A 9,811-nucleotide genomic window follows, 5' to 3' on the forward strand; every position below is an offset into this window, starting at 1 on the left:
GGGTATGGGGGCTTTGATCTACGTTTGTAGGTACACATCGATAGAATGTCTGGTTTTATGCTGTAGTGCTCTATGATTCCCAGTCTTACATGGTCCCTCTCACACATAACACAGAGCAACATTAGATCTTGTCTAATCTATGCTGGCATCAACACCTTCTGGGATATTTTTCCATACCATTCCATCTCCTGGTTATTAAGTACTTATCCACCTCTATTTTAAAAGCTTCCTGGAGGAGGTGCAAATGAGATTCAGCAGGCTAATCTTTAAGCTCCTCGCCACCCCCAACCCTTCAAGAAGGCAGGTGTACAATCTGTGATCAGTGCTTATGGATGCACTGTGACAGACGCTGGCCTCAGCAGGCTTACAATCAAAGTGCAACTGTAACGAATAACGAAAACCTGGGATTAATAAAGTAGGACTATGACTATGAAAGCAAAACAGTCCTGGGTCTTAAGAGCACCTCTAGTCACAGTCAGTCATAGTCATACTTTATTGATCCCGGGGGAAATTGGTTTTCGTTATCCGTTACAGTTGCACCATAAATAATAAATAGTAATAAAACCATAAATAGTTAAATAGTAATTATGTAAATTATGCCAGTAAATTATGAAATAAGTTCAGGACCAGCCTATTGTCTTAAGGTGTCTCCCGAGGGAGGGAGTTGTAAAGTTTGATGGCCAAAGGCAGGAATGACTTCCTGTGACGCTCTGTGTTGCATCTCGGTGGAATGAGTCTCTGGCTGAATGTACTCCTGTGCCCACCCAGTACATTATGTAGTGGATGGGAGACATTGTCCAAGGTGGCATGCAATTTGGACAACATCCTCTTTTCAGACACCACCGTCAGAGAGTCCAGTTCCATCCCCACAACATCACTGGCCTTATGAATGAGTTTGTTGATTCTGTTGGTGTCTGCCATCCTCAGCCTGCTGCCCCAGCACACAACAGCAAACATGATAGCACTGGCCACCACAGACTCATAGAATATCCTCAGCATCGTCCGGCAGGTGTTAAAGGACCTCAGTCTCCTCAGGAAATACAGACGGCTCTGACCCTTCTTGCAGACAGCCTCAGTGTTCTTTGACCAGTCCAGTTTATTGTCAATTCATATCCCCAGGTACTTGTAATCCTCCACCATGTCCACATTGACCCGCTGAATGGAAACAGGGGTCACCGGTGCCCTAGCTCTCCTCAGGTCTACCACCAGCTCCTTAGTCTTTTTCCACATTAAGCTGCAGATAATTCTGCTCACACCATGTGACAAAGTTTCCTACCGTAGCCCTGTACTCAGCCTCATCTCACCTCTCTCTATCAGCACATGTGATCTCCTAAGCCTTTGAGCTTTCAAACAATTAAAAGCTTTTTACCTTGAAAAGATTTGGCTTTACAACTTGTTATTTTAGATCACTCAAAAAGTATAATGCAAAAATATTAAAGTTCATAAATTAATATTAAAAAAACCACCATTGAGCCACAAGAAAACAGTGTCCATCATCAAGAAACCCACCATCCAGGATTTGTTCTCTTCTCGCTGCTGTCATTGGGAAGGAAGTACAGCAGGAGTCCCCAACTTGGGGTTCACAGACCACGTGCTTAATGGCATTGGTCCATTGCATAAAAAGGTTAGGAAAGCTCGAGGTACAGGCACTTTAGGTCCCAGACCACCAGGTTCGAGGACAGTTATTACTCTTCACCCATCAGGCTCCTGAACCAGTATGGATAACTTCACTCACTGCAACCCACGGACTCACTTGCAAGGCCTCTACAAGTCATGTTCCAAGTTTCTTTTGAGTGTATTTGCACATTTTTGCTTCATTTTGCAGATTGGTTGTTTGTCAGGTGTGTGTAGTTTTTCATTAATTCTATTGTATTTTGTTCTACTGTTAATGCCTCCAAAAAATGACGATCAAGGTAGTATATAGTGATATATATGCACTTTGATAATAAATTTACTTTGAGTGTGAAGGTCTTGAACTTTGAAACGAACAATACATCTTTCTTAATTCTTCATAGTGCATTTACAATATTGACTTATGTCACTGTAGGAGGCCATTTAGCACACTGGATCCATACTAGCTTCTAGCAGTGCAATCCCATTAGTTCCATTCCCAGCTCCCTGTTGCCTTACAATTTATCCCCTCTCACATGACCATCAACTCTGTTTTGTCACATGCTCACACTAGGGGCAATTTACAGTAGTCATTTAAACTACTGTGTCTGTGGGACGAAGATAGAAACCACAGCCCCTGTAGTGGAGGAAAATCACACAATCACAGACAGTACTTACAGTCAGCTTGCCACAGTTCAGCATCAAGCTTGTGTCGGCAAAACAGTGAGGCAGCAGCACTACCTGCCGCACCGCCCTAGCTTTAATTATAGCTAGAATTGCTACCCAAAGTATCAAAAACTGAAGACAAGACATCCAATATTTCTGCCATGAGCCAGAAATTGCACTGGGATTTATTAAGTTGAACACTGCTTCAGAAAAGGGGTGTGATAATAGTGTCTTTTTTTACCCTCACTAGTTCAGTTCACATGGTTTGGTGATCTCTGAGTCTTGGCCTTCAGCAGGACAAACCTTAACACTATGCAAACTTGTTAGAAAAAAAATGAAGATTTGTTTAAGAAATGTGTCAGAAGATTCATAATGATACAAGGCTACAAATCATACTTAATGATGGCAACATCCTGTAATAAGCAGCACTGCTACAACTGTGCATAGATTGCGCTATGAAAGTTATTTTAAATCTTGATTAAAAATAATAGCATTTCCAAAAAAGCAGGAGTGAAAAAAATACTTTCAATAGATGCAGTTCAACGACCCTTATAAGACTTGCTGCTTATAGGCAGCAACATACCACTCTGCAAATCCACTAAAGCACAATTTCAACGTGATTGGAGGAAAGTATGGGGGGAAATAAGGTGTCGGAGAGCAACTTTCTTCATATCAGAGGCAAGTTTTTTTAAAAAAAAACACACAGTGATGGGTGTGTGGAACACACTGCTAGTGATGGTGGTAGAGGCAGATACACCCAGGGCATTTAGGAAACTCTTAAGCACGTGAATGATAAATAAAATGAAGGGTTATGTATTCTAAAGCAACTTGAGGCCCCATCTGTTGACAGCTTGCATCATCCATTTCAGAGAACATAAAATAATTAGTCACATGGACGTAACTGGGCAATGCAGGACGGAAGAGCCTGTTACCATGCTGAATCTCTAAATAAATAAATAGAAACATCTAAGATTATATAGGAGGGAAGCGTTAGATTAATCTTAGTAGATTAAAAGTTCAGCACAACCTCTATTTATTTATGTAGAGATACAGCATGGTAACAGGCCCTTCCGTCTTGCACCACCCAATCACACCCATGTGACCAATTGTTCTACGTTTTATAAAGTGGATGACGCAAACTGAAATTCTACAACTGTCCTCAGGTGGCCCCTCAAATTACATTAAACTATGTTGTTAAAGGACTGGAAGAAGCAGGAAATGCAGAAAGACTCTTGCAAATCAACTGTAATGAAGAAACAACCAAGGACTACAGAAGGATACAGAGCAAGTTTGTTTGCAGAGAAAGAAGCTTGCAACAGCAATGCTATCATCATTTTCCTATTATAGCCCTTCATTTGCTGAATGCACAAGATTAAAAATAATGCAAAAGGCAACTAAATAAATTATGGATTTTCTAATGGCAGTTGGGGCAAGGTAATTGGAGCAAGTAAAAAGAGGCAAAAGTAGAGAATTCAGTGCTATAGATGCTGAGAACTTGGAATTAAAAGCCAGGAATTCATAGGTCAGTTGATACACTTTCAACAGAATTGGAAGAGTTAGAGATGTAACTGGATTCAAGCAGGTACAAAGACTGGAGAAACAGAACAGGGATGTCACACAAGATTAAATCTTGTGTGGCACAGTTAGAATGCTGCTGCAATGCCAGTCACCCAAGTTCAATTCCACACTGTCAGTGAGGAATTTATACATACTCCCCGCGGTCGCAAGGGTTTCTTCAGGGTGCCCCCGTTTCCTCCCAGAGGCCAAAGACATTTAGGTTAGTGGTTAATTGGTTACGCAGGCGTTACAGGGCAAGGTGGGCTTGTTACTGTGCTGCATCTCCAAATCAGGGGTTCTCAGCCTGGGGTCCATGGACCCTTTGGTTAATGGTATTGATCCATGGCATAAAAAAATGTTGGGAACCCCTGCTCAAAATAAATCAACGACAAGGGGGGCAATATTCAATGTGGAAGTGAACAGTACTGAGGCAAGGAATGTGAGGATAGATCAACAGCAGGGGGTTCCCAACCTTTTTTTTTAAAAAAAAAGCCATGGACCCGTACATTAACCGAGGGACCCGTGGACTCCAGGTTGGAAACACTGATCTACAGGAAGGTGCAAGTAAAAAACTGCTGACTATAGGTTTTAATGGATACATGATGTAGAATTAAGAGTCACAGATATCAGAACCTTCAGTCACACTTACTGTACAAAGTCAATGGAGTGGTTCCACAGTCTCAAATGTGAAGAATGCATTGTGATCAGCAAATATTGTACACAAAGTGAAAGTAGTGCAAATAAATGACTGTTCCACCTGGGAGAAAAGTTAGGCACCTTGGACAGTAGAAAGGCGAGTGGTAAGGGATATGTTGCACAGATCAAGGGAAATAATCACCTTTAAACAATGGAAAAAGGAAGGGCAAAGAGTAAAACTGTGCACCAAGCACCATGCCAGAGGAGACAGAACAGTAGAGCGCAGCGGGGATAGAAAGCAAAGACAAATCGGTGTGGTTCTGAAGAGGAGGAAAATGGACAAGTGCTAAAGTCCAGAAAATGTTCTCAGACAAGTCGTGCAAAGAGAAAGATACACTCAGTGTTCACTTTATTAGGTACAATTGCTTGCTAATGCAAATAGCCATTCATGTGGTAGCAACTCAACATATAAAAGCATGCAGACATAGTCAAGAGGTACAGTTGTTGTTCAGACCAAACATCAGAATAGGGAAGAAGTGTGATCCAAGTGATTTTGACAATGGAATGATTGTTGATGACAGACAGGGTGGTTTTGAACATCTTAGAAATTGACCTCCCTGAACTTTCACTCACAAGTTTCTAAAGATTACAGAGAATGGTGCGAGAGAAAAAAATACCTCCAGTGAGCGGCAGCCCTGTGGGCAAAAATACATTGTTAACGAGAGAGGTCAGGAGAGAATGGCCTGACAGGAAGGCAACAGCCAGTCAAATAACCATGCATTACAACAGTGGTGTGCAGAAGAGTGTCCTTGAATACACAGCAGGTCAAACCTTGAAGTAGATTGGCTACTGCAACTGAAGACCACACTGGGTCCCACTCCTGTACCTAATAAAGTGGCCACTGAGTATGCACAACTACCAGTAGAGAATCGGCATTATGACATATTAATGTGCCCGAGATGAAGAAACCAGAATCTTTACTGGAAAACTAAAAGGGCAAACCAGTCAAAGAGACTGAAAGTCTTGAGACTCACAGTTAATTTGATCAATTACCAGGAATAGACAATAGAGAAAAAAAAATGGAGGTTGGAAGCAATTTTCTTACAGCTTGGAGACAGAGGGCAAGAGCAGGTAAAGAGCACAAGTAAGGCCATCAATGCACAGGAGAAATTCATAGAGCCAGGGCTCCCAGCTTTTTTTTTAAAAAAATGCCATGGGCGCCTACCATTAACCGAGGGGTCTGTGGACCCCAGTCTGAAACCCCTACCATAAACAGCCTAGAAAGAATAGGATGAGGCTGGATCCACATTATTCACCAAGTGAAACCCTTTTAGCAAGAATGAACTGAGTCGATGAAGCGGTTTGGAATGAGTACAGGTTCAGACAGGCAGCAGTGGAAGGGGGCCATCAGAACTCGGGTAAAGAAACGAACCACATCCTGCTATCCAGTAACTCCTGAATACAAAGACATAGACTGTATAATGTGCCATGGACAATGAAAATAAAATCTCATTCCCAGCCCAGAAAGCCAAACAGAAACGATGACAAAAAAATCTGCAGATGCTGGAAATCCAAGCAACACACAGAGAAAAGACAAACAGAAAATTAGTCAGTCCTGAAGTTGATGTGAAGGACAGGTCCTCAGAACATGATAAATTATTCCCAGCACAATTTAGAGAATTTCAGTAACAAAGACAAGAGTCTCTCCCTATATTGACTTCATTTATAAATTAAGGTACCTGAAATCAGTTAGAATGCAGTGCAAATTAAACATGATGTTCAAAACACAAGTAACTTAACCCTAACAACCTGAGCAACTTAAACTTATTACAATGTCCCTGATATCAAAGAAACATTTTAAATGTGGTACCAGGGAGCCCTTGTTGAAAAGAATTATGAAAAAATCTCTACTGGTTGCTGAAATGCTTTGTATAAGTAAGATTGTTGTAGAGGTTTGGGGGGGGGGGGGAGGGAAAGAGGGGTCTCTGCTTCAGAACATTTCTTCAGGGTAACCTTCTCAGCCCAAATACCATCAATGATCAAAAGTGGAATAGTGATGTTTACTGACAAGTGTACAATATCAAATTCCTACTGCAGCTCCCCAGAAAATCACCTCCATCCAATTATTCTTGAGCATCTTCCATCAAAAGCACTAGACTCCCTACCACTGAGAAAACTTTCAAAAGACAATTCCTCAAATAGGTGGCACCCATCGTTAAGGACTCTAACCAATTGTGACATGCGTTCTTCTCATTTCTACCATCAGAGAGGAGAAGCAGGCCCCTGAAGACACAAACAACATTTTGGAATAGCTTCTTCCCCTCCGCCATCAGATTTCAGAATGGACCATGGGCAGCACCGCGGTGAAGTGGCTAGCACAACACTTTACAGTAGCAGTGACCTGCGCTCAATTCCCACCACTATCTGTGAGGAGTCCCTACATTGTCCCCATGACTGTGTAGGTCTCCTCCCACAGCCCAAAGACGTACTGGTTGGGAAGTTCATTGGTCATTGCAAATTATCCCGTGATGGCGTTGGGTTAAATCTGGGATCGCTGGGTGGCGTGGCTCACAGGGTCAGAAGGGTCCTCAATAAAAATTAAAACCCATGAACACTACCTCACTACTTTTTGTCCAAACACATTGCAAATGATGTGAAGGAAGATGCCAGGAGAACATCTCCTATCTTTACACACAGAGGCCACTTTATTAGGTACACCTGCTCGTTAATGCAAATATTTAATCAGCCAATCATGTGGCAGCAACTCAATACATAAAAGCGTGCAGACATGGTCAACAGGTTCAGTTGTTCAGACCAAACATCAGAAAAGGGAAGAAGTGTGATTTAAGCGATTTTGACCATGGAATGATTGTTGATGACAGACGGGGTGGTTTTAAGCATCTCAGAAACTGATCTCCTGAAGTTTTCATGAACAACAGTTTCTAAAGATTACAGAGAATGGTGTGAGAGAAAAAAAAATACATCCAGTGAGCGGCAGTTATGAGGGGAAAAAACAGAAATTGATCGTTGATGCCAGATGGGGTGGCTTAAGTACCCCAGAAAGTGCTGTTCTTGTGGGATTTTCCACACACGTCTGAGGTTTACAGAGAGTGGTGCAAAAAACAACAAATGTCCAGTGAACAACAGATCTGTGGGCAAAGACACCTCGTCAACGAGAGAAGTCAGAGAATGGCCAAGGCGGTGCAAGCTGACAGGATGGCGACTGTAACTCAAACACACATTACAACAGCGGTGCGCAGAAGAGCATCTCTGAACGCACAGCACATCAAACCTTTAAGTGGATGGGCTACAGCAGCAGAAGACCACGAACATACACTCAGTGGCCACTGACTGTGTACATCACCAGCATCTTCATCTCCTGTTTGCCAAAACCCTGTGGTTGTTATAAGCACATGAACATCCCCTACGCTTAAAAGCTAAGCATGAACTTCAACCACAGGACATCAGACTACGGCCTAAGAGACTTCATCTGAACAGGGTTATCTGCAGGCTACAGCATTCTGCAAAACCAGAAAAAGTAATCCTGCTTAGAAGCACAATATCTTTAAAGTAGGTATCCCATTTTTCTTCAAAACATGCCTGTTGTTTCACTATATATTCAGGCGTTTCTCATCATCAGGAGTTGTCATAACAAAGTGAACTGGGTATATACTAACTAGGTAATTCAGAATCAGCCAGTTTCCACAAACCTCAGTCGTATTTCTCTACAAAAACACACCACATTAAACAAAACTCCGACTTTCAAAATAACTTGAGTTCGAGATTCAATAGGATCTCAAGATTGTTATTATAAACTTTAATAGATATTTGCTATGATTTCCAATTCTAAGTAATGCATGAAGTAATCTGACCTTCACTTAATATTTTTATAATCACACATAACACCTACCCACAAATGGGTGAATCTGTGGAAATCATTGCCACAGACAGCAGTGGAGACCAAGTCACTGGGGTAGATTTAAAGTGGAGGTCCCTGACTAGTAAGGATGTCAGAAGTTATGCGGAGTAGGCACAGGAGAATGGGGTTGAAAGGGATAATAAATCAGCCATAATAGAAAGGTGGAGCAGACTGAACGGGCCCAATGCTGTACCTATGTCTCTTGGTCACAGGAAAATGCAAACAGACGACTGTTAGTAATAGGCAAAGGACAAAGTCAAGATTAGTAAATTCCAGGAAGTAGGAATGACAGAGAACAATGATTGAAACCCAAGGCAATTTATTTTGAAGAGTATTAATACAGTACAAAGCAGAACTGGACACTTGCAGCTGGAAGCAACGTTATTTTGGGGGTGGAGGAACTCTTACAAACACATCACCAATATGTACATAATAATCAAAAGAATATAAATGAAGAAATCAAACGTAATACAGTTCTCCCATCTTCACCAAAATGGAAATAGAAACAAAATACATTTCAAACCGTTGTTATCTAACCGACTGCAACCATAGATTGCTAAACGAACGCCTTTTAAAACAAACTGTAAATAGTATTTCTTCAACTTGAGAAATGAAATTGGGATCAGAATCCCAAAAGTCAAAATCAAAGTGTATTTTCTAGCCATTAAGAAGTATCAGTAATATTTGTTGAACATGAGAAGTGGAAACTGGGATCAGAGACAACAGAGTTCCAAAGTCAAAGATAAATTTAGATTTGCAACTAAAACAAACTATGAATATTTGTGTCACGGGAAGTGAAATTAGAATCACGTAGAACAGAGCTCCAAAACTCAAGTTTTTTTTTGTTTTAAATAGGGAAGTTACCAGGTAGAATAGTGTTTAATCAACAAAGGCACAAATGCAGCAATAGGTTAGGGTATTAACCGGTGCATGGCGCCTCAGAAGGAGATGCAGCCTCACTAAGGGCAGCAAGGAGAGAGAAAGCCCGAGGTGAAGAGAAAGACAGAGAGAGGTACAGGCCCAAAGTTACCACAGTTCTGCAGCGGAACAGGAAGAATGGAGGAGCCAGCCTGAGTCACAGCTGCCTACAGATACTTACAAAAGGAAGCTCATTTTCTTCTAGTTTGCGCCACTCAAAAATCACCAGAAAAGACGGGTTAGAATATATCTGGCACAGACATTCCAATCCGAACCACCTTAAGGAGACCAAAAGCTGCTTTAAAGCGTCAACTGCAAAACCTCCCCGTCAGAAACAAAAAAAAACTTGACCAACTCTCCCACCACAGGCCACGGAATCTCGCGAAACTTGCCTCAGCGAGTTATTATGCAAAGCAAGGCTTTTTTAATGGCACCCGACGCACCCAATCAGAAGCTGCATCCCCGCCAGCTAATGGGCGGGGTGTATTTTTAACCAATAGCAAG

General features: G+C 41.7%; 1 protein-coding gene across 1 annotated transcript in view; it reads right to left on the bottom strand.

The window, feature by feature from the left end:
• The window catches only part of LOC140201870 (MOB kinase activator 1A), a 42,448-nt gene extending 32,744 nt beyond the window's left edge, over positions 1-9,704 (bottom strand). The window contains exon 1 of the mRNA XM_072266618.1: positions 9,489-9,704. Coding sequence (XP_072122719.1) covers positions 9,489-9,502 — 14 coding nt within the window. The 5' untranslated portion in view covers positions 9,503-9,704. The remainder of the gene's footprint in view (positions 1-9,488) is intronic.
• Positions 9,705-9,811: the final 107 nt, after the last annotated feature.

Source organism: Mobula birostris, chromosome 8 (genome assembly GCF_030028105.1).
Source record: "Mobula birostris isolate sMobBir1 chromosome 8, sMobBir1.hap1, whole genome shotgun sequence".
NCBI lineage: Eukaryota > Metazoa > Chordata > Chondrichthyes > Myliobatiformes > Myliobatidae > Mobula > Mobula birostris.